This window comes from Cryptomeria japonica, chromosome 9 (genome assembly GCF_030272615.1).
Source record: "Cryptomeria japonica chromosome 9, Sugi_1.0, whole genome shotgun sequence".
In the NCBI taxonomy this organism is placed as follows: Eukaryota; Viridiplantae; Streptophyta; class Pinopsida; order Cupressales; family Cupressaceae; genus Cryptomeria; species Cryptomeria japonica.
In genome coordinates, this window is record NC_081413.1 from 143,872,003 (window position 1) to 143,898,016 (window position 26,014).

The 26,014-nt window shown below is 38.8% G+C and overlaps 1 protein-coding gene across 7 annotated transcripts in view; it reads right to left on the reverse strand.

The window, feature by feature from the left end:
- Positions 1–26,014, reverse strand: part of LOC131059381 (protein PHYLLO, chloroplastic) — a 342,343-nt gene that overhangs the window by 175,720 nt on the left and 140,609 nt on the right. For all 7 annotated transcript variants that reach the window (XM_057992608.2, XM_057992601.2, XM_057992594.2 and 4 more), the window contains 4 exons: positions 22,983–23,081; positions 21,627–22,202; positions 20,104–20,328; positions 18,339–18,641 (listed from right to left, as the gene is read on the reverse strand). In XM_057992608.2, coding sequence (XP_057848591.2) covers positions 18,339–18,641; positions 20,104–20,328; positions 21,627–22,202; positions 22,983–23,081 — 1,203 coding nt within the window. The remainder of the gene's footprint in view (positions 1–18,338; positions 18,642–20,103; positions 20,329–21,626; positions 22,203–22,982; positions 23,082–26,014) is intronic.

Sequence of the window (26,014 nt, forward strand, 5' to 3'; positions counted from 1 at the left end):
CCTATTAGCCCTAAGAGACAGGATGGGTTTGGATGGGTAGCCCAGCCAACTTGGAAAATCCTCAAAATCTAGAATGGGTCGTGTATTTATTTTGTGCTGCAATAGTTATGCCACTGATCTAATATTATTGTTGACATATAAAATAAAATATCTAAATGTTGCAGGAAACCGTAATTTCCTTTTGTGGCCCTAAATCCAACATTCGGTGGATAGATCAGGCCCTAATTATCAGGAAGGCGAGGCAGGTACAGCAAATGTTCATTGCAAGTTGTGAGCTTCTTGGTGATTTTTGGGTGTGTTGGTGAAGTTTTGTAAGTGCTGCTGGTTTTTTGGTATTGCTGGTGTGTGTTGGCTGAAAGTGTATTTCGCTCGTAGCTGCCTGTGTGTTGAATGCATCATTCTGGGTGAGGGCTCGTTGGAAGGCTACAGGAGAGACGATAAGTCTCCTATATTGGCGTGGCATTTGGAGAACTCTCCAATTTTTAGTTGCACATCGAACTTTTCAGCAAAAACTCCATTTCCAGAATTGCATTGGGATGCATGCCTTGCTGTTGGTGCTCTTCCTTTGCAGTTTCGAGGTATTGTTTTGTTTGCTTATGTCATATGCTTCATTTGCTTCTCATTTGGCATGATTCTATGGGGTTTTGAGTGTGTTACAAGCAATTTAGTGGGTTTCGGGATGGCTGGTTCTGTGTTTTCCTTGTATTTGATTTCAGAACAGCAAGTAGTATTATTGGTTAGAATGTGTTAGTGAATTCATAAGATATGTACTTCGCTCTATCTCCTTTCACATTTCTATCATTGTAAGAATTGCTTCAGTAGTACTGACCAATTCATTCTATGTTGTATTTCCCGCTGAACAAGTGGAAGAGGATGGCTTAGCCGCCTGTATGTTTGTAATTCAGTTTTGTCCTCCCACTGAGCAAGTGGTTGAGTGATATTGTCCTCCCGCTAAGATATGCGGTTGAGTGATAGTTTCATTTAAAAGTCCTCCCGTTGCATAAGCGGTAGATTGATTTGGTTCTATTATGCTTTGTTGCCTTGGCTGATTTACTGCCAAGTTTGTGTTCTTCATCCTGCTGAAAAGTGGAAGGAGCTGGCTTGCCGCCCAGTTTTGTAATTGCATTGTAGTTTCCAGCAGATTACAAAGCTAATGAACCCCTTGTCACCGTATGCTCACACCTTCCCACATTGGGCTCTTGGTGATCAAAAAGTGGAAGGGTTACTTTTCAGCAGCATTTGGTTTTCATTTCCTAACCATAACAAGTGTTGTCTTGACTGTAATTGTGGAAAAATTTTAAAAAAATAAGAGGGAATTTTATGGTGGTATCAGAGCTAGTTTTCCCTGCCAGCCTGTGAAGTCAGGGTAAACAGAGTTCTCTATGAGTGACAGAGACGTCTGCTACTACAACAAAGAACAGACACGCCAGCAGTATCAGATCCCTACAGTGCCTTGTGAAGAGACTTTTTCAAAAGTCTTGAGAAACAGAGATAAGGAAGTTGATTCAGTAGACTCAGTAGATTCAATGGGGGAAAGATTTTTTGGACGAAATGAAACAGCTATGGCTGTAGAGAAAATAGAAAAGAAATTTGACACTATGATAGACATGATGTCCCAGATGATAGCCACCTTTAGGCAGAATCTGGAGGATGGCATAATCAAGATCCAAATTAGAATATGAGTGGTAATAATTGCAGTACTTCCAACAACTCCGGTGGTAATGGGAATGGCAGCAACAATGGCAGCCATGGAAATGGAATGCCTGTTGGATCGATGACTAGACCATTGCAACCTGTTTTCCTTCCAAGGGAAACACTGCCTCCAGAAGTGGAAGTTCTTGTAGTTGAGGAGATTCGAGCCAGCTTTGTGGAGTATGCAGCATTTCCCCAAGAGATTCGAAATGCTATGTCTCTTGACCAATACATGAATCAAAAGAAGAAAAGGGAAGGGAGATATGATAATCGTTACTCCACCCCCAAAGATTTCCAACAAGCCCTTGGGAAGGTCACTCTAGCACACTTCAATGGAAGAAGTGTGAGCACGACTAGAGCTTGGGTGCAGAAGTTGGACAACTAATTGTCCTTGAGACCCATGCCCGAAGAAGAGCCCATCAAGTTCGCCACCTTGCACCTAGATGGAGCTGCTCATGAATGGTGGTACCATGGGTTGATCACCCTTGGTCACAATTTGATCCATACCTATGTTGAATTCACCAACAAGTTGATAGAAAGATTTGATACCAAGGATCCAGAGGTGAAGTTTAGAGAGTTAGCACAACTCAAACAGCAGGGTTCTGTGGACACCTTCGTAACTGAATTTCAAAGTCTTTCAGTTATAGTTAGTAGTATCTCGGAGAAAAGACTGGTGGTCCTGTTCACTGAAGGACTTGAAGAGCCATTGAGAGGTTGGGTAAAAGCCTTTGACCCACCCACCTTGGCTGATGCAATCAAGAAAGCTAGAAGCATGAAGTTGGCTGCCCCTAAGTCTAAATTTCAGTCAAAGCCTTTCCCATTTCTTAAGGACAAGAAGAAATTTTATAATCAGCCTAAGAGGTTCCCTCCCCGGATGGATGATGAGCTCCGTCAAGAACTTCGGAGGAAGAATTTGTGTTACTCATGCAAGGAACCTTGGGTTCCAGGTCATAGATGCCATGGAAGGGGTAATGCTCGGCAAATGGAAGCATATTCAGTTGACGGATCAAATTCTGAAAATTCAGAACAGCAGCTTGACTCGGAGGAAAGTGAGTATGAAGAGGCTCCAGAAGGGCCTGAAAGTGATCAAGATGATAAGGGTATAGTTGCCCAACTCTCTAGCTTCCACAAGAATGAATCATTCAGAGTTCGAGGAGCATTGGGAGAGCACCGACTTGTTGCTCTAATTGATACAGGAGCAACTCACAACTTCATTGATGCTAGGATTGTTGCCAAGAGAGGTCTTATCACTAATGATGTTGAAGACTTCAAGGTCATGGTGGCTGATGGATCAACAATTTGTTGTAAACGGATGGTGTCGAACATGTCAATGAAGCTTGGTAATTATGAAGTCAAGGATGACTTCTATGTTGTCAATATTGGAGGGACCGATGATGTGGTCCTAGGCATTCAGTGGCTGCGATCTCTTGGTGAGATCACTCTTAACTTGCCAACCATGGAGTTAAATTAAGTTCATGACTGAAGGGAAGAAGGTGGTTTTGCGAGGAATGTCTAATGGGGGTCCTCGGATTGTATCCTTGAAGAGGATGGAGAGGCTGATCCGTCATAACCAAGTAGAGTAGGCAGCAGAATGTGTGTTAATGCCATCAAACCCATTAGAAGACAAGGGCAGCTACACTACTGATATTCAAGCTCTAATCACAAACAAGAGCAAGGCCTTTGGAAATCTGCCACTTAGAAGATCTCTGGATTATATGGTCATGCCATCCCACTCATCTGAAGAAAGGAGAAGCTATCCTGAAGACATTCAGGCTTTGATTTCAAAGAGAAGTAAGGTGTTTGAGACTCCACCCCCGGGTAGGCCGCCTGAGCGCAGTACTTAACACATCATTGAGTTGGAAGAGGGTACCAAGCCTATCATGATTACTCCTTACCATTACCCAAAGAAGCCGAAGGATGAGATTGAGAAAGCCATTAAGGAGCTTCTCGACATGGGTTACATTAGGCCAAGCAAGAGCCCCTTTGCTTCAGTTGTTGTATTGGTGAAGAAGAAGGATGGGACCATGCATATGTGTGTGGATTACCGAGCCTTAAATCAGAAGACCATCAAGAATCGGTACCCCATTCCGAGGATTGATGAGCTCATTGATGAGCTGCATGGTGTTGTGTACTTCTCCAAGATAGATCTCAGATCGGGCTACCATCAAATCAGAATGAGGACTTCTGATGTGGAAAAGACTGCTTTCAGATGCCACTTCGGGCATTTCGAATTTCTAGTCATGCCTTTTGGTTTGACTAATGCTCCAGCCACATTTCAGTCCTACATGAACAGAATCTTTCAAAAGCAGTTGAGGAAATTTGTGCTCATATTCTTCGATGACATTCTCATCTTCCGTAAGTCTTGGAAGGAGCACTTACAACACTTAGATGAAATTCTTAGCATTCTGGAGTCTGAATCATTGTTTGCCAAAGAATCTAAGTGTGAGTTTGGAATGAGGAAGTTGCTCTACTTGGGGCACATCATCACTGCAAAGGGTGTGAAGGTGGATCCCGAAAAGATTAGAGCTATCCTTGATTGGCCACCACCTGAGAACCTAACTCATTTGAAAGGATTCTTAGGTCTATGTGGGTTTTACAGAAGGTTTGTGAAGGGCTATTCTCAGTTGGTTGCCCCCCTCACAGATCTCACTAAGAAAGGAGCCTTCGAGAGTGGTCTACAAAGGCACAAACAGTGTTTGATTAGTTTAAGGAAATCATGAGCTCATTCCCGGTTTTGGCCTTACCAGATTTCACCAAGCCTTTTGAACTGCAATGTGATGAGTCAAGGGAAGGTGTTGGTGCAGTTCTTGTGCAAGACAAGCACCCTATTGTCTTTGAAAGTAGAAAGCTGAGAGGGCCTGAAAGGCTATATTCAATCTATGACAAGGAGATGCTTGCCATAATGCATGCCCTTGCGAAATTCAGGCAGTACCTGGTGGGAAGTAGGTTCGTTGTTAAGACTGATCCTAATAGTCTTAAGCATTTCATGCACTGGAAAGATTTGAATGAAAGGCAGCAGAAGTGGGTTAGTAAGCTTCAGGCTTATAACTTTGACATTGAGTATGTGAAAGGGAAGAACAACATAGTGGTAGATGCCCGTTCACGGAGACCCCATCTAAGCTATATATGTGAGCTTACTGCTGATTGGAGGGACCTATTGCTTGCTGATTATGCCAAAAATCAGTTTGCAACCAGCATTGTTGAAGGCACTTTTCATGATGAAAAGTACAGTTTGGTTGATGGATTGATTTTGTATAAGGGAAGGATCCTTCTTCTACCTAAATCGAAGTTGAAGGAGAAGGTATTGCAGACTTTTCATGACATTCTCCTTGCTGGCCACCAAGGTTTTTTCAAGACTTACAAGCAGATCCGAGAGAGATTCTCTTGGAAAGGGTTGAAGAGAGATGTCTTGAAGTACGTTAAGAAATGCCATACTTGTCAGAAGAATAAAGATAAACACACAATACCTGCTGGTTTATTGCAACCATTGCCAATTCCCAGTCAAAAATGGGAAAGTCTCTCTATGGATTTCATCACTGGGTTGCCAAAGGCTAGTGGGAAGGATTGTATCTATGTGGTGGTGGATAGATTGACAAAATATGCTCATTTTTTTGCCATCACTAGCTCATTTACAGCAGCTTAGGTTGCTGATTTGTTCTTCCGTGAGGTGTTTAGGCTACATGGGCTGCCTAAAAAATATTGTGAGTGATAGGGACAGCAAGTTCCTAAGCTCCTTCTGGCAAGAGATTTTCAGATTATGTGGTACTGTGCTAACAGCAAGCACGAGTTACCATCCCTAGACAGATGGACAAACAGAGATAGTAAATAAGTGGTTAGAGGGTTACTTGAGGAACTACGTTTCAAAACAGCAGAAGGCTTGGGTAAGATGGCTACATCTTGGTGAATACTGCTACAATTCCACTTATCACATGTCCATTAGGATGTCTCCTTTCATGGCACTTTACGGTTATGAGGCCCCTAGCTTTGCTGATTTGGTGTTTGGAGATAGTAGAGCACCTCAGGCTAGGGATATGGTTCAGCAGTGTCAGGACATTCTAAAGGCATTAAAGGACAACCTCCAAATTGCACAGAACCGGCAAAAGTTGTATGCTGATCAGCAACGTATTGAGCGCTCATTTGAGGTTAATGATATGGTCTACCTAAGACTTCAGCCCTTCAGACAGTCTACTCTCAAGAAGAGTGGAGCGGAAAAACTCAAGCCACATTTTTATGGTCCATTCAGGGTCATTAGGAGAGTGGGAGTTGTGGCTTACGAGTTGGAGCTACCAGCGAGTAGCCGAGTACATAATGTCTTCAACGTGTCATGCCTCAAAAAGGTGCTTCGGCACAATGTGATAGTCTCTCCTGATCTGCCTCATTTGCATGAAGAGGGAGAACTGGTGCTAGTTCCTGAGGCCATCATTGATGTCAGGGAACGATTGTTGAGGAGGAGAACCATCCGAGAGTATTTGGTTAAGTGGAAGGACCTACCAGTGGAGGATGCTACTTGGGAGAATGAGGGGGTTTTAAAGCATCCTGGCTTGCGATTGCTTGAGGACAAGCAATTGGGAAGAGCGGATTGTAATGTCCCCTTCCTTGTGATGTTGCATTCAGTAGTCCATTGGCCTCTTCCGGAGACCCGTAGGCTATATGGAAATATGAATAAAGGGTTCCCATGTTCCTTGGAGTTCCAACCAGACTTGTCAGGGGTGGAAGGTGAACTTACTATTTTTAGTAAATTAAGGTTTGGCTGTCAGGATGCTACAGAGTTGCAAAGCTCGCCAAGCTTTTTCTCTAGTTGCGAAGATAACGATTTTTGGAGCATTATTTCATGACTTACTATTTTTAGTAAGTAGCAGTTTGGGGTATTCTATTTTTGGCAGTCCTAGATTTGGTCTTGTCCCAGCACAATTCAGTGATCCTCATTGTTCGGCCTCATCTGGATTCCGTTAATAATCAGTACTGGAACTATAAGCAATTTAATTAAACATTATTCCTTATCCTAAGGTTATTATTTAATTATTTTATCACTTTTTGATGTTATGGGAAATTGTGCAAAATATAATATTTTTCCTAAGTCATGTCTGGGCAATTTATTTGGAGAATTAAAGGGAGACTTCATTCTTTAAATTTTAAAGAATTTATAATGTCAAAAATCGTGGCCCCTCTCCTTGGCGTGATTTTGACTTGGGAAAGTGGGCGCCACTTTGGGTCCACCATGAAATGAAATGCAATTGGAATGAGGCGAAATTGGGAGGCAGTTTCATTTGAATTTCAGATTGGAAAAGCTATATAAAGAGAGGTTGGGCTCCTCATTTGGCATCCAGAGGAAATATATCGTTATGTTGTCGGAATGACTCTAGACATTCTTTGACGGTGAATACCTCCTAGATCCTTTCTTCCGGTTTCGAGTGTGAGACATCACTCCTAGTTGTGGTGTGTAGTTGTGAGCTTCTTGGTTATTTTTGGGTGTGTTGGTGAAGTTTTGTGTGTGCTGCTGGTTTTTTGGTATTGCTGGTGTGTGCCGGCTGAAAGTGTATTTCGCTCGTAGCTGCCTATGTGTTGAATGCATCATTCTGGGTAAGGGATCGTTGGAAGCGTACCGGAGAGACGATAAGTCTCCTATATTGGCGTTGCATTTGGAGAACTCTCCAATTTTTAGTTGCACATCGAACTTTTCAGCAAAAAATCCATTTCTAGAATTACATTGGGATGCATGCCTTTCTGTTGGTGCTCTTCATTTGCAGTTTCGAGGTATTATTTTGTTTGCTTATGTCATATGCTTCATTTGCTTCTGATTTGGCATGATTCTACGGGGTTTTGAGTGAGTTACAAGCAATTTAGTAGGTTTCGGGATGGTTGGTTCTGCGTTTTCCTTGTATTTGATTTCAGAACAAGTAGTATTATTGGTTAGAATGTGTTAGTGAATTCATAAGATATGTACTTCACTCTATCTCCTTTCACATTTCTATCATTGTAAGAATTGATTCAGTAGTACTGACCAATTCATTCTATGTTGTATTTCCTGTTGAACAAGTGGAAGAGGATGGCTTAGCCGCCTGTATGTTTGTAATTCGGTTTTGTCCTCCCACTAAGCAAGTGGTTGAGTGATAGTTTCATTCAAAAGTCCTCCCGCTGCATAAGCGGTAGAGTGATTTGGTTCTATTATGCTTTGTTGCCTTGGCTGGTTTACTGCCAAGTTTGTGTTCTTCATCCCGCTGAACAATGGAAGGGGTTGGCTTGTCGCCCAGTTTTGTAATTGCATTGTAATTTCCAACGGATTAGAAAGCTAACGAACCCCTTGTCATCGTATGCTCTCACCTTCCCACATTGGGCTCTTGGTGATTAGAAAGTGGAAGGGTTACCTTTCAACAGCATTTGGTTTTCATTTCCTAACCATAACAAGTGTTGTGTTGAATGTAATTGTGGAAAAATTCAAAAAAAAAAAGAGGGAATTTTACATTCGAACACTATGTTGCTAAATGTCCAAAAAGAGCCAAAGAACAAGCCATATTTGCCAAAGCAGGAAAATCTAAAGGGGAAGATGACACCGAGAAGCATGTACTCTACTCAGCACTTACGAACCAAGCATCAAACAATGTTAACTCCTTGGTGATCGACAGTGGCTCATCCAAACACATTACAGGGTTTAGAGAAGTGCTAGACTCCATGATAGAGGAGAATGATGAGGAAGTGACTATCGGAGATGACTCCACACATCCAGTCAGCGCAGTTGGAACCTGCACCATCAAACTAAAGTCAAGCATATCATTGCAACTTAAAGGAGTACTATATGTCCGAGGCATCAAGATAAACCTAGTCTCCATATCAGCACCAGAGGATAATGGGTACAGAGTGACCTTCATGGACAACAGAGTGTTGGCTTGGCCAAATAATTCATCTATCAAGAAAGCGAAAACCATTGGCCAAAGACAAGGCTACTTGTATGAGCTGTGCACAGAACCCAACCTAGCGCTAATTCATGAAGCTACAGATGCTAATGAAGTTTGGCATAGAAGACTAGGTCACCTGAATTTTAGAGCTTTATCATCAATGGGAAACCTTGTCAGAGGTCTACCTAAGTTAAAGCAATATCATTCAGGGGCATTAAAGGGATGTGCCGTAGGTAAAAATGCTAGCGGTGTTTTTCAAAATAATACTAGGAAAACAAGCAAGGTTTTAGAGTTAGTTCATTCTGATGTATGTAGACCTATGACCGTACCTTCTTTAGGGGGATTTTTGTATTATGTAATATTTGTTGATGACTACTCTAGGAAAACTTGGATCTACTTTCTGAAATTGAAAGAATCAAAAGAGATCCTTAATAGGTTTAAGGAATTTAAATCACTAACAGAAAACTACTTAGGAAATAAAATTAAAACCTTAAGAACTGACAATGGGGGGGAATACACCTCAAATTTGTTTAAAGATTTTTGTAAAAATACTGGGATTAAGAGGGAGCTTACTATACCTTATAATCCTCAAAAAAATGGGGTAGCTAAGAGGAAAAATAGGACAATTGTAGAAGTTGACAAAGCCATGATTCTTGATCAGAATCTAAATACCAATCTTTGGGCAGAAGCAAGAAGCCCTGCTGTATATATACAAAATAGATGTCCTCACTCCTATCTTGAAGCTAAAACCCTTGAGGAAGTCTTTAATAAAACAAAGCCAGATATCAACCACCTTAGAATATTTGGGTGTCCTGTCTATATTCATGTACCTAAGGAGAAAAGATTAATATTAGCACCTTCTGGAAAAAGGGGAATACTTGTAGGATATAGTGAAACCTCCAAGGCCTACAAAATCTATATACCTGGTCAGAGGAAAATTGAACTGAGTAGGGATGTAATCTTTGAAGAAAACTTAGCCTTCAAAAGAGCCCAAAGCTCAATAGAACCTAAAGTCTATATTCCTACGCCTAGCATAGAGGAAGACTCTGCTTCTGAGCTTCAGGGGGAGAGTCTTGGGGAAAATGTAGGTGAAACTCAAAACCCACCTAGAAAAAATTTCAAGAAAAGACGACTATGGGCCACCAAAACTGTAGAAGAAGCTCAGAAGTATGCTGCTCCTTCAGGAACCTTCAGAGAAAGCAAAAGACGTAATAAACTCACCAACTACATTGCTCTCATGAATGACCTCTCAAAAGCAAAACCTACTAATATATCAGATGCACTTAAACATCAAGTATGGAAGAATGCCATGTCTGAGGAATACCAATCCATTATGAAAAATGATGTTTGGGAGATTGTTCCTAGGCCAGCCGGGAAATTTGTTGTCACCTCCAAATGGCTCTTCAAAATCAAACACGCTACAGATGGCAGCAGTGAGAAACACAAGGCTATATTTGTAGCCAGAGGGTTCTCACAAAAGGAAGGAATTGACTATGAAGAAACCTTTGCACCTGTAGCCAGATACACCTCAATAAGAACAGTCTTAGCCATTGCAGCATCAAAGGGATGGAAAGTTCATCAGATGTATGTTAAGACAACATTCCTTAATGGTGAGATCTCAGAAGAAGTATACCTATAGCAACCTGAAGGGTTTGAGATTCATGAAGCAGAGTCTCATGTGTGTAGACTCAAGAAAGCTCTCTATAGGCTTAAACAGGCTCCCAAGGCCTGGTATGATAGAATTGATACTTATCTCTCAAAACTAGGCTTCTCCAAGAATGATGCAAATCCTAATCTCTACTATAAGCAAAACAAAGGTGATATGCTAATATTGATTTTATATGTTGATGATTTATTAATCACAGGAGAAGATCACCTTATAGATCAATGCAAGAAAAATCTTTCTAAAGAATTTGACATGAAGGACCATGTACTCCTTCATTACTTCCTAGGCTTGGAAGTATGGCAAAATTCTGATAGCATTATACTAAACCAAGGAAAGTATACCTTGGACATTTTGAAGAGATTTGGAATGATAAACTGCAGACCCATAACCTCTCCAATGGAAACAAATCTTCATAACCTTAAGGAAGCAGCAGCAGAGTCCCAACCCACTGATCCTACTCACTACAGGCAAATGATTGGGTCTCTGATGTATCTGGTAAATACAAGACCAGATATCTGCGATGCAGTTAATGCTTTGAGTCAGTTTATGTGTGAGCCAAAGGAGATACACCTGATAGCAGTAAAACACATTATGAGATATCTTCAAGGTACTCTAAATCTTGGTCTCAAATATGAGAGAGTTGATCTAGATCTACACGGATTCACATATTCAGATTGGGTTGGAAGTGTGACTGACATGAAAAGCACCTCGAGATGTTGTTTCAGTTTAGGTTCAGCCATGATCTCTTGGATCAGCAGAAAGCAGTCTTCAGTAGCACAGAGTTCCACTGAGGCCAAATACATTGCAACTTCCATGGCTGCTCGAGAAGCAGTATGGCTCAGGAAGTTGCTTGTAGGATTATTCAGTGAACCAATGAAACCTACTGTTATCCATTGTGACAACCAAAGGTGCATAAAACTTTTAGTAAATCCGGTGTTCCATGACAGATCCAAACATATTGAGATTCCATATCATTATGTACGAGACATGGTAGATAGGAATGTGATCCAGTTGGAATACATTTGTACAGGAGAGCAGACAGTAGATATTCTTACCAAACCACTTTCAAGAGTGAAAGTTGAGCACTTCAGAAAAGGTCTTGGTATGATTGAAATTTAATTTGCTTTGTACTCATACTTATTAAGATGTTTTATGTGTAAACTTCTTTGTAATGTTAGGACTTTTATGGGTTTAACCCCCTGTGTTCATGTCTAAGAGGTGACGATCTCTTAGATAATGAATACTTGTATGTAGACATTATAAGGTGACGATCTTATAATGCTCAAACCAGTTATCATGTTGGGTCTCTGGGATGCCATGGATGTGCCATGATTGTGTTGTGGTAAAACATTTGGATAAAATGTTAGTGCACTTACCACAACTTGGATAAGTTGAGAATTTAACTATTCTAATGTACTTATTCCTAAAGTATTGTGTGTTTAGGCAATACTGATATCACGTGCTTAGGTGATATCTTGTCATCACAAGTTGATGTGATGAGCGTTTGTATCACAAGTTTAGGTGATACTTCATGTCACGTGTCTAGGTGATGTGATTTCTTGTATCAAATGATTGATGATACTTCATGTCACATGCTTAGGTGATATGATCCTCTCGAGAGTAAGATTACGTAAGGAATACCGACCATCATGAAAATGTGATGCTAGATATGTTGTCTTTTATTTATCTTCCCTAGCTAAGAGGGAGTGTTGATACATGATAGCCTCGGTAAGATAAATGATTGAATGAGAGATAAATGAAGTCTCTCATTCAATCATCTATCTCATCGATAGACTAGATAAGACTTTAGTTATCATTCCTTGTTCGATGATTATTACTCTCCGAAATGTTATGTTGAGGTTTCATCTTATACTAATAATTATATGCATGATAACTCAAGTCTACGTAGATATTCACTTGTATACGATCTTACTGTGATTGTATTCTTCGCTCTATACATATATAAACTCGCCAATAAATCCCGATTACCACCGGGTTCGTAACCAATGCCCAAAATACCGATTAACATCAGTTGATTATCGTAATGCATAAAATACTGATTAGTATCGGTTTTGTTTGTTAATACATACACATCGGTTGACATCGGTTAAACGCAATTATGATGTGAAAGGGCACGATCAAGTAATATCTTGATCGATCATGTCTAATAGACATGACCGGTCAAGGTATTGCTTGATCTTCATGATTGGCATATATATATCGATCGATGATTATGAGAAGAGCATAGAAATTGATAAATGCTCCTTCTCATCTGCAACATACCAGACAATAATCAGATTTATTATAATAAGAAATAACATATACTTGAAAGAAAAATAAACCTTGAATATAACTTGCATCTTGAATAGAAAATTGAATAACATTTGACATACTTGATCAAGTGGAAAAATTTGTCAGCAGAGGATGCTATATGGGAAAATGAGGAGATTTTATTGCATCCAGCCTTACAGTTGCTTGAGGACAAGCAATTTTGGGGAGGGTGGACTGTAATGTCCCCTTCTCAATGATGTGCTTTGGGTGGTCCATTGGCCTATTTCAAGAAGTCGTAGGCTATGTGGAATGAAAAATTAGGGTTTCAAACGTTGGTGCGGCAAGAACTTACTATTTTTAGTAAGTTAGGGGTTGGATGTTTGGATGATGCTGTCTTACTGAGTTTTCCATGCTCTGTCACTAGGTGTGAAGATTATGTTTTTCGGAGCAGTATTGCATGACTTACTATTTTTAGTAGTAAGTTTCAATTCAAGTGGTTCTATTTATAGCAAGGCAGTTCAAAGATTCAATTCAGTCCAGCAGATGGTTCGACACTTCAGTCCTCAATTCATTTGGGTTTTGAGCAGTATTTTGGTTGCGGAATGATTTATTAAATATTAACACTGCATTCTAAGGTTAATATTTAATTATTATATTTTGGACGACTTTGGGAAATAGAAGTTTATTTTATTCAAGTGATTTTATTAATTTTTCCTAAGTCAATGGCATAAGAGAAATCGAGCTTATTTCATGAGCATCACTATATGTTTTGTTTGCAAGTTTTTGCCCTAGGCAAAGTTCAAACTTGCGTAAGTGGAAGGGGACGCCATCTTTGAGGGGACATATTTAATATAATTCAAATGTGTTTGGGCACCCTTGAGGTGTAATGAAGTGGCATGTAATTTGGGCGTATTTGTGTGCATTTGCATTTGAATTTGGGAGAGCAAAAAGTTATAAATAAGAGCCTTGGGCTCTCATTTTGATTATCTGAAGAATTTGCATTGTTATGCTGCCGAAATGGAGAGCACATCTGAGCTTCGGAGTTGAGGCTTCCTAGCTAGCACAGTTTCGTACTTGCAATATAGTACCTAGCTGGTGGGTGTGTTCAGAGTGGAGTTTGGTGTGAGGATTTTCAGTTTTAGAGTTTTCGTGAGTTTTCTGTGTTGCTGGTTTGGAGTGGCTGAAGCGATTTTCTGTTCATAGATCTTTGCCTGAGTTTCCGTTTCTTTTGGGTAGAGGCTCGTCAAAAGCATATTGGAGAGGCGATCATTCCTCTGGAAGGGCGTTTGATTTGGTGTTGTTTGGAATTTTTGAGAGCAAATCGAAATTCCCAGTTGGTCGTACCTTTCTGGAGTTGCCTCGGTTTGCGTTCCATGTGTGGTGATTTTGGTGCTGGTTTGAGCTCCTTGTTTGTTCGCCTTGGTCTTAGCAGTTGTTCGCCTCAATTTGTGAGCACTTTGGAGCTAATTCGGAAGAGTTGTGTGCATTTCAGTGTTGCTGGCCCATTTCTGGAGAGGCTAGTATTTATATCAGAATTGTTGTTTTATGTTTTAGCTTGAAATCGGTTTTAGTCTATGATTGAATGTTTGTAGTACTTCATTGTAATCATCTTGTATCATTGGTTAGTAGTACTAACCTCTTATTGAACTTGAAGTGCTCATTGTAATCCCCACTGCATAAGTGGAAGAGGCTGGTTGGGCCGCCTTAGTGTTTGTAATTTCATTTGTACTTATGTCCTCCCACTGAATAAGTGGTGGAGTGATATTGTCCTCCCGCTGAAATATGCAGTGGAGTGATTAGTTTTATGTATTATCCTCCTGTTGAAATACACGGTAGAGTGATAGTGTTAAGCTACTTGTGTTTTTCGTTGGCTGGTTTACCGTCAAGAAGTTTAGTGTCTATCCTGCTGAATAAGTAGAAGGGGCTAACTTGCCACCCATGCATTGTAAATCTTAGTTGGTTTTTGGTGCTAAAGATCCCTGGAACACCGTATGCTCTCACCCTCCCAGATTGGGCTCTCGGTGAACAAAAGGTGGAAGGGTTCCCTTCAGTTGCTTGGATTGTTTTTCTAACCTTAACAGGTTATGGTGTTTGTTTGTAATCCTTATTGCAATAAAACGAAAAAAAAATTATCCGAGATATTACATCCATCCTTTATCGAGGAGTTTCTAGATTGTTTTCTCTATCTTTTCTTTGAACTTCTTTGGGTGGTGATAGGGTGTGGCGATAACAGGTTTTGCTCCCTCCAACTCGATGTGGGGGTATACCAGGTGGAATATCAGCGAAGACCAAACTATGCTTATCCATAACCGCCTGAAGTTACTCATCCTGGTAGTAAGTCAGTTGCCCTTACACAAGTTTTGTCTAGATCAAACAATGTGCTGCCCAGACTACTTCATCATGTGTGAAGATGGCTTCCATACATTTGGCGGAAATCTCCCTCGGGCTGCCATTCGACATTCCTCTGAGAACCACCTTCCTGCCATCCACCTCGAATGAGAACTCCATCTTTTTGAAGCTCTGTGTGTACTGGTTGAGGGTCTCCATCCATTGAATGCCCAATATGACATCCGTGTCATCCAAATCTACTACAAAGAAATCGTCTGTCACTGTGTAATTTCCCATGGTGATGCTTAGTTGCGGGACCAGGTGAGTGCATGATAGGAAATTGCCTCCTGCCACCTTGACATCGAATCCTTAATGCTCCTTTGTACGCAAACCCCTTCGGGGTGACGAGTGATGAGTTTATGAAGTTGAGCGAGGCCCCACTGTCGAGTATAACAAGGAATCGTTGCCCTTGAAGCGTACCACGTACACTAAACACACTGCACCTTGGGGTACCCACCAGTGTGGCAATGACGCCTCCCCTCCATACCAATGTGGAAATTCTCTCCGCCAGCCTTGTTTCTTCGGCAGATTCTTCCCCTAGTGGTTCACTTTCCTCATGCTCCTCTTCTCCATCGAACATCACCTCAATATAATGAATCTTCCCTTTGCCCAAACATCGGTGTCTTGGCTCCCATGGCTCCCTACAAGTGAAACAAAGCTTCTTCCTTATGAGTTCTTCTTTTGTGGCCTCATCCAACGATGACTTCTTTGGGAAGGGTGGTTTGGGATCTGCAAAATTTCTGGAAGAGGAAGCTATTGCCATGTTACAGGCCTTCTTGATTGCTTCTGTGAGCATGCCAGTGTTGAACCATTTCACCCAACCCTTTAGGGGTTCCATCAATCCATCCATGAACAAGACTACCAATCTCCGCTCTGAGATGTCTGTTACCAACACAAATAGCCTTTGGAACTCTATGATGTAACTGTCCACAGGTCCCGACTATTTTAGTTGTGCCAACTAATTGAAATTGAGCTCTGGATCCTTCCCAGCGAATCAATCTATGACCCTCTCTATGAAGTCAGCATAGGAAGTTATCTAGTCATGGCCGAGAGTGACCATTCCATGATGCCACCATTCATGAGCGACTCCTTCCAGGTGAAGTTTTGCAAACTTGATAGCTTCATCTTCAGGCATTGGATTGAGTTGGAAGTAGGTATCTGCTTTTTTGTACCCAAGCTCATGTCGAGGGTGCCTTGGTCCCATCAAAGGATGACAGATTGATCTTAACAACCTTCCGCTTGATGTCCTTGTTATAGTGACCGTAATAGCCCCGATTTCTACCGCCAGAGTATTTCATCCAGAGCTCAACATAATCCTTGAATGATATGTCCCCCTCGAGATTTGCATCCCTCCAATCTTGGTTCAACTGTTCTTGCATCTCCTGAAAAGTGGGTTCTTGCTCCCTGTGCGACGCTTCTGATTTCTGGGGAAAAGTCGACATCAGCGGCCATGAATGTGTGCTAGGAGTTTGATCTTCCAGTGACCGAATTATCGCCCTACCCATTCTTTTCTCCATTCGTTTTTCCCAAGGCCAATTGTCGTAATGTTTCCTCCATGAATTGTTGTCGTTGTTCCCCTCTGGTTATGGTGTCGTTGAGCTAAGCTTGGCTTCTAGTTAGCTCCCTTAGTAGTGCCATGACTTCTCTTGCAGGATCCTGTGGTTCCCCCATTCATTCAGTAAAACAGTACCTCCTAGTGTACACCTGCATCCACTACCCGACAGGCTGGCAAGATCACCAGCTATGATACCACTGTAAGGTTCCGTACGTAGTACACTCCTCTTCAATTGCTCCACGTACGGTGTAACTTGTGTATGGCCTCCTCAGAACGTACGGTGGTGATTGTACGGTACACTTCCCTCAACACTCGGCGTACAATGTAATTTGTATGCCTCCTTAGAACGTATGGTGGTGACCGTATGGATCACTCCCCTTAGGAAGTCAGTGTGCGGTGAGCGTGGATCAATGCCCTTGACTGTACGATGGTATGGTCGTATTGGCTGGGCGTACGATAGTAGCCGCATGGTGAGTGGGTGGTATGGTCGTATGGCGGCGCGTACGGTAGTGGTCGTACAGTGAGTGAATATCCACTGAGTTTCGCCCTTGAGCCCTCCAAACGTTTAAACAATTCGATGTTGCACAAAGAAATGAAATGAATTAGTAGTATTCCAAACACGAGACTTAGTTCAAGGTTCGTACTTGCCAGAAGAAAGATTCGCACATGCAAAGAGAAATTATATTGATAATGATTGCACAACAGATTATACAGACTCCAAGTAGAAGCAAAATAGGGTGAGGAGAAACTCCCACCGAAACTGCGGATGCCAAGTAGGGAGGATCTCTCACCTCCGAAATGGCAGACAAGCTAAACTCCAACTGGAATTCGCACATACAAAGAAATTACCAAATTCACATACCTACAACAATGACTAACTTGGCCATAAATATGGGCTCCAGGAAATTTCCTAAAGGGTTACAAACGGGCCAACACGACCAAAATAAAACTTGACTAATTAAATAAAGGGCCCGAAAGATTTATTATTAAATTTGGGGCCATACAATAAAGTATTTTAATTTTATTAGCTAATTATATCGGGGACATCACATATTTGTGATGACAGTAATGGCATTGCCGGAAGATTTCATTTATGGTTTAATACAAATGTAATTCAAAACACTATTGAATTGTTTGAGCTCAACAAAGAACTCCATAAAGATCCAATCATGCTTTTAAATAAAGTATGTCTTTGCCAGTGCAGAGTTGGCTCATAGTATGCCATGAACCCAAAGATACATATCATGGATAAAAGATGTACAAGAACATAAGAGAAAGAAAGGTTTCTGCATCTAAAATTTGATCAAATAATACAAAAGATGTGGGAAGCAATACCCATATTACCCATATTTCTCTCACGTTGGAAAGAAAATTGGTTCTTGATAGAGAGGGGACCACATCAACTAACAATGCTGGAACCTTTGACCTTCTTATACAAATTATTATCAAACTTGCCATGCCTGAACCTAATCTTATGAAGAGAGTCATCCACTTTCTGTTGTTGCTAATCTTGACTATCCTAATATAGATGTCTTTCCATTGGTAAAGACATCATACAAAAGTGACTAAGAGAGTGATGCACTCTGCATCACAATTTTAGCAGTATTTTGAAAGAAAAGATAGAGACATACTAGGATGAAAATAGACAAGAATTCTTTTCTGCATAGAAATAAGTGTAGATGATACTCAATTGTTTTGTGAGACATTTGGACAACTGATAGACAAAGAGATCTGTTCTGAGAGAGTACAAACATATTAAAAAAAGGAATTCTGCATTTAATTTAACATAGAAGCTTTATTGTTTTCAAAACCATCACCATTAGGAACTAGATATTTCTGTACAATAAAACTGAATATTAACTTTCATACTTACTCTTCGATTGCTGCCTGCAGCATAGCCTATAGCTGTACTCAACACTCCATCAATTCCACTTGCTCCACGGTTCCCAGCAACTTTTAAACCTAAAAAGGGTAGCAGTGGGTCCAACATGTCATGTGCAAAACTTATCGGAAGTTTTGACCAGCCCAATCCATACATGTCTGCATTGCGGATAGCCATGCTGTTGCCTAGAAAAAATGCTGAACCTGGGGATAAGAATTGAGATACTGCCCGAGATACAAATGGCTCAGTTAACAAGGGCTCCGCATTCAATTGGAAAGAAATTTCCCAACCAACCTGTGAATTTAATTAATATGTCGATGTTAATAAAATCTCTCATTGTTCTTTGTTAAGATTGGATAAAGCTTACACCAAACAAAAACCCTTCTATATTTCCAATTGGTTTGAGACCACCAATAATAGCCCACAAACAATTGCTTCATACCAATGCAAGAAATTGAAAGCTTAAAGATAAGCATGATAGCACACAAATAATTTTATATATCACTACCAAAAACTTGAGGTAAGGTAACCCTAACTAGCATGACTAAGCTTCTAGTGAATTGAAAAACTAAAATGAAACAAAATAGGCTAAAGATTTTATGAAATATCTAAGATAGGTACCAACTCTAAAATTTTTGAAAGCACGCAATAGCAAATTTATGTTGCGTTAGTTTTAGTACACATTTGTATATCAACACAGTAGCAAACATTTTTTTTTCTCTTGTATTTAATCTCCTTACAAATTATATGAGCATGTATGAAGTATTTTTATTGAAATACAGTTTTATGCTTGTCTAACCAATGCAAAGAAGCTTCAAAGTATGCTTGATTAAAGCCCTAATACATGTAGACAATGACCTTAAGTTGCACTCTTAGAAAATTCATTTGAATAGAACTGACATGGCAAATCATAACTTCTGCAGCCCCTTTTCCAACATTCACAACATGTCAGAATACAGGTTAGTGTCTAAAACAAAAAAAAAAAAAACTTCTAAGCAAAGCAAGGAGACACGCAAATGGTTTTCTAAATTTCTGTCAAAATCTTGGAATTTTAAAGTAGACCAAAGTATTATCATCAAAACATCTAGTCAACTGAATTAAAGAGAGCAACCTGATAAGATTAATGGGACATTTTTTTGCTATATCTACATTTGGTGTCAATAATGGATGCTTTACTTAATTATAAAAGACAATCATGATGACAAACTTTAGAAGCAACCAAAGAGGGAAAAGAATAGGGCCCAGCATATCTATGTACAGACCATATTTCGATGAAACCTGATATGGTTCAATCTTTCAAATTTGCAGTCCATTGTGACATTTCAAGCATAGATATTACACAATGAATCACACTTTTGACTAACCAATTAATGTACAACCATTAGTCTGGAACCTGTCCACCAGAGTTAGACAATTTAATCTATTTGTTTTATTGATGACAAGTTTAACTAAGAGGTGGTATCTCTAAACTCACTTGGTGGTTAATCTGTATAGCTAAATGTATTTGATACAGAAATATAATGTCCATTCACAAACAGTGGAAACTTATCTTATGTGAACTTCTAGAAAATTGAATTGCAAATTTTTTTTGGTTTCCTATACATGGAAAAGACATTGCATTTAGATTTTCATGCAATTTTTATAGTTAATCAACAAAATGTCCAAACCAAAAAAATTCACACACAACAGTATGAAAAAAAACATGTTCTTTAAAGGAAAAGAAAGAGGTGGAGAGAGAGTGAGAGAGAGATCACACCATATCATTCAAGACTTTAAGCCATTTGCTCCAACTTGCCATTCCTTTAGGGACATGTAATTCTCTGATTGCAGCAGCAAATCCAACAACAGAGGCTTGAATCCGATGTGTCAATATATGTGATGGATCATGACGGTATGGATGATTTGCAACCATAATATAAACATCTGGTCTACAATCCTCCAAAAGTTTAGCAATGCGTTTACTTGTTAATCTGCTGCCCACCTATTCTCATTATGCATGAAATACGAGTTAGATATTATAGATGATTTTTTTGTCTACTCATGCCTCACTGTAAGGAGAAGATTGTCTGACACAAATGCCACAGAAACAAAACAGAGACCAACAGATGCTTTGCAGCACAACCCAAAAAATTTTGAAATTCTCCAGTATATCACTAATTCAGTGATCATATTCTACCTTTTATTCATGATGCTGAAAATTGTGTAGTTGCATAGAAGCAATCAGCGGAATTGTATGCTTACTAAAATGAAAGAAAATTTCTTTGTTCAAAATAATATACTTTAAATGTGTAAGAAAGGGACCATAGATCTTATCTACAAGATTTTTAGCACATCAGAAGTCAGCTTGTTGGGTTAGCAAAAATATTGACAGATCAACAACTCAAGTCTATTGCATTAAACAAGTTTCTTTAAGCATAAGAAATGGCAGTTAAAGTTTTATCAGTTTCAAAAACAACCTAGGATTTTGAGAAAAATTAATGTTATTTATTGCAGAAATAAAAATTATTGCAGAATAGAAGAAATGAAGATTAGAAGAAAAATATTATAAAGGCAAAGGAAAATAATAATCAAGGCCAAAGACGATATGATCCAGGTGACAGTTCAGAGCAACTTTCTGACAAGATGACGAAAAAAAAAGTTCAAATTGCTGCAGGCACAATTTTTATACCATTAATCGGAATTTGGAACCGCTTACTGTTTTTATACCATTAATGAGTTTCCTGTAACAAAGAATCCCCTCAACTTCTTAGGGAACGCTTTACATGTGGCTTTTCAAATTTTGAGGCCAGTCTCTTCTTTTTCTATTTTATATTGTTCATTCCATTCTTAAAATAGCCATAAACTAATGTGACACAAATGTAAAAATTAGAGATTTTTAGCTTCACATTTCTTCCGAGACTGCTACCATCATGTAAATTATTCCATTTTCTATTTTTAGCTTGTATGCAAGAAGCTACTTTTCTATAATTGAATACCATATATAACAATGATTGAAGATATGACTTATTGTGAATCCTCCACGTACACACATTCGATATTGGAAAGCATAAAAAAAGCTCTGTTGCAGATAATTATGCACAAGAAATGAAGCAGCAGAGGCACATCATTGATATAGCCACAAAGGATAAATGAGCCACTGGATGCATCAGTAATTTTTAGAATGTGATATTGGGCTGCCTTAATGATAAATACAGCTATGCATCCTCTAGATGATCTTGATAAATAAGAATCTCACTCTGCAAATTATAAATGGAACTGAAATTTGAGCTAAAGGCATACCTGCAGCACCACATCTGGAGACATCCATCGCCTTACTGAGCTGCTAAGAAGAACATGATCCAGGAAATCTATAAAAAGTAGGTTCATTTCACCTTCAGCAATTGTGGAAGCCAATTTTCTTAGGCGCAATCCTGACAAAACATCAGGAACAATTGGCCACCCAAGATGTCTTCCTAGTAATAAAGCTGCCCATGTCTCCTCAGCTGTCTTAAGATCCCCAAGAATTAAAATTCCTCGACTTGCTCCTTGAATAAGATCCACAACTTCTTTGTATCGGTCACGTACATCTATCAGTTTCTCACTATAATCTAATTGTAGTACTTGCATGTATTTCGTAAAAGGCCCTGATTTTGACATCCACCTATCAAGATCTTTTAAGCATCTTAAACTCCATTCGCAACAAATTCCTGCTAATGGCTCTCTAAACGCACAATTTATGTGTACAGGACCATAAGGCACCCCTGTGGCTCTAAATACTGCAGTATCAATTGTAGTAAGTACCATCCTGGCAGGAACCTGATCATCAGGTGGAGCTAAATTATAGAAATACCTCACAAATGAACCAAAGTGATTGACCTGTATGCACCATGAGGAAACAATTTTAACCCAATAAGGAATACATGTTTTCCTACCCATACATTTATGCATTGCATGCAAATGAGAAATGTAATTTGATGATTTCTATGAATTTGTCTATAGGGACAATTGTGCATATTATATGTACTACAGATTTAAATGAATGTTTATGGTGAAAGATGCATACAAACACAAATAAAGGTTTTATAAATAATACATATTTATGTGCACCTGAATGGGTACTCTCATGGGGATTATTTAAAAGGAACTTTTGGTCACAAGAAACTGAATAAGAAAACTTCCAATTTCAATCATCATTAGCTATGTTTACTTAAAATGAAAAGGGATGTTCAAATCAAATTCAAAACATAAGGAATCATATTACATTTGATAAGCATTAACTTAGAGAACCAAGTAAACCATTTACACTTCTAAAATACAGTCCATTAGCAGGACAAAATATTCTTCCACCTGCTAGTGGGATCAGTAGAGCCAAACATAAAAACCTTTAATATGACCGTTACGAATAGCACTTTTGATGGTATTAGCCCTTTTGTTGTCTTAGGCCTTTCCATTGTATAAGCCCTTTTCAGAAAGCACAAGGTTTCAGGATTCATTCCAGCAGGTGTCTTTTGATCAAACTAATAGATATTTGAAGCTGAACACTAGAGGTAATGGCTAGTTTACAATGCATCCTAAAAGAAGGCAACCTACACCTCACTATAAAACTCGCCTCCAATTCTAATGAGTCTTTTTTTATATAAATCAATACAAACGTACCTGATTTATTGTTTGATTTGCTCCTGTATCGTGTAGTTCTGGAGGACGATCAGCTGTAAGCAACAACAATGGAATACAGTCCTGACTTGCCTCTACCACCTGTGCATCAAAAATATAATACGTGGAGGAACTAAAAATATAATTCAACGTTCTCTTGACAAGAAGCATAATCTAAAGAAATAACAAGCAATAATCTAGAAATTGATATAAGAATTATAATCCTATTTAACAACAAAGCAGACCGTACAAAAGTTTAGAGCTAATAGTGCAGATTTCAGATTTATTTGACTCAATTTCATAAAATGTTGTAATGATGACATAATAACATAAACATTATTTTACCCCATCAAAGAGTCAAGCATAAGAAAGGTATACGTGGTGATGTTGTTGAAAATGATAGTTGTTAAAGATAACTGATACAACTAGTTGCTATTGAAGAAGAAAAATACAGCCAATTGCTGTTGATGATGACAGAGTTGCTACTGAAGACATGTTTATGCATTTTAAAACTCACTAGAATCTTGGATGGAGTCAAAACTAGCAAATTCTATTTCAGGCATGTTTAGTATTAGCTTAGGTTTATACTTGGGAAACTAAAATTAGTCCTTCCATTGCTCCTTTAAAATGCCTTGTTTTTTGGTCTATATTTTCATACACACAGCTGAAAGCAACATGTAAAGGGATTTATTTTTAGAACTGCATTTGTTTTATCAGATATTCTTAGGAATTAAAATTCTAAATCAAATGCATTATTTTTCAGTTTGTATGTCAGCAGAGTAAAAGGATCTTTTGCAAGCAGAATGAGCTGCAGAAGAAGGAATTTTCAGAAAGTGAAATTCTGATTGTACTCAGACTTATGGAAGTCATTTTTTACTAAGTTTTTTAAAATGACTTATGGAAGTCATTTTCTAAATGTCTGGAATCGCATTGCTGCAAACTCCATACTGCCAATGAAGAAAAGAATAACCAGCTGAGTATCATATCCTCTCTTGAGATAAGAAAGTCCCTAATGCTATTTTCTAAGTTTGATCAAAGGGGACAACCTCAAGGTTTCGATTGTTAGGTCTTGACTGCGGGATTTCTCAGTGGTTTGATGTGTTTATGCTGGAAACACAAGGGGGACTTACGGTAAGATAGGTGATTGATAGATGAGTTCCCTGGAATCTTTATGATCTTTCTTATCAAATGATTTCAGTTGAGTTGATACTGTTTTCAATGGGACTGCAGATTCTTTTGATAAAAAAAGCAAAAAAGAAGGGAAGGATAGGGAGAGAGAGATGCATGAAATACAAATTTTAACTAAGATAGCAGATTCATTAAACAGACAGACACCTCCAAATAACTAGACTAAGCATCACCAGCTGCTTAAGCACAATGTTCGCATAAATCTAGTGCAATCTTCAAAGGAAAATAGGATTTTCATGTTATCAACTACAACATTAGAACTTTCACATTCATAGTGAGTATTCAATAACCAAACTAAGCATGAAAGGTTCAGATTAACCATGCAGAGAGAAAGGCAATCAACCGTTCCCCAATGGTGTGTGTAGACGTATAAAAATGACCACATTCCTAAATGAATATTTTATGTTCATTTCTATATTTGATTAAATCTAATTTAATTAAATTATCCACATTCCTCTATTTAATTAAGTAAATTACTCAATTTATTTAAATTAAATTCACTATACCCATTTAATGAATAAATTATTTTATTCAATTAAATCCCCCCTATCCACTTTTAATTAAATTCAAATTTAATTAAATAGTTATACTAAATTGAATAAATCTAATTTATTTAATTTCTCCAAATTGCACCCAAATTGAATTAAATTATTTCAATTAAATCCTATTATCCCTCCATCCACTTGCAAAATCCTAAACCCCTTTCTAATCCCTTCTAGAATCTTCTAATCACTTCTAATTAACCTAACCCCTCTTCTAAACTTTGTCACATCCCTAAGCAAGGGGAGGTCACTTCTCAAACCCTCCAAGTCTTTGATAACCATTAAAGGTTTTCAACCTTCAACCACTTAATTCCTCAAAGTCTTTGATAGCCATTAAAGGCTTCCAACCTTCAACCACTTAATCCCCCAAAGTCTCCAATAACCATTAATGGTTAACTCAAACCCTCTTACATGGTTAAAACATTTGTTTTAACTCAACCTTCACCCAACCCAAGGGTCTCATCGGGCCTTTAATGCTTTGACCATGATTATCTCTTAATCATTTGCACAAAGGTTTATACTTGGATTAACTCTTAATTCAGTGGGTAATCCTAATTTAAGCTTGACCCTTACCCTCTAGATAACCATGAGGTCTTCTCAGGCATTTAATGCCTCCAACCCCTTCTCTCAATCCAACCCTATGTTGACACTTGTCACCATTTCATTGGTGTAAATTGTGCACATGGATCCCCAACTTTCAAACTCAACCCTTGATTGAATCTTTCAATCCTGACCATCCATTGCCCTATTTTTGCTATAAATAGAGCTCTCATTCTTTGATTTTAATAAATTCAAATTTGTAGTATCATACTTATGCTCAAATACATTCAAGCTTTCATTTCATATATGCTCATCATTTTATCCTCTCTTTTAAATCAAGAATTAGTCTAAATATGCATGTTTAGAATACTTTCTTTATCATTTATCTCAATCATAGACTAATATATTATGTTAGGATAGTATTCATACTAATCTTGTCATCTTATCATTTAGTTTATTGCATTCTAGAATCATGCATAGCTTAGAATACATCTCATACTAAAAATTATCAAAACATCCCTCGTTCTTGCATTTGCCATCCCTAAACCATTTTGCTCAGTAATCTGAGAGCAAAAACATTGGTTTGAGGGACATTGTGAGATAGAGAACCATGGGACCCACCTTGGGAAGCTGAGTAATACGTCGTTACTCCATAGCTTGCACCAAGAAGACCTGTGTGTGTGTGTGTGGACAAGTCTTTTAGAATATTTTCACATATTAAGTTTTATCAGCCCACTTTTCCCGCATACAGTGTGAACTACGAGG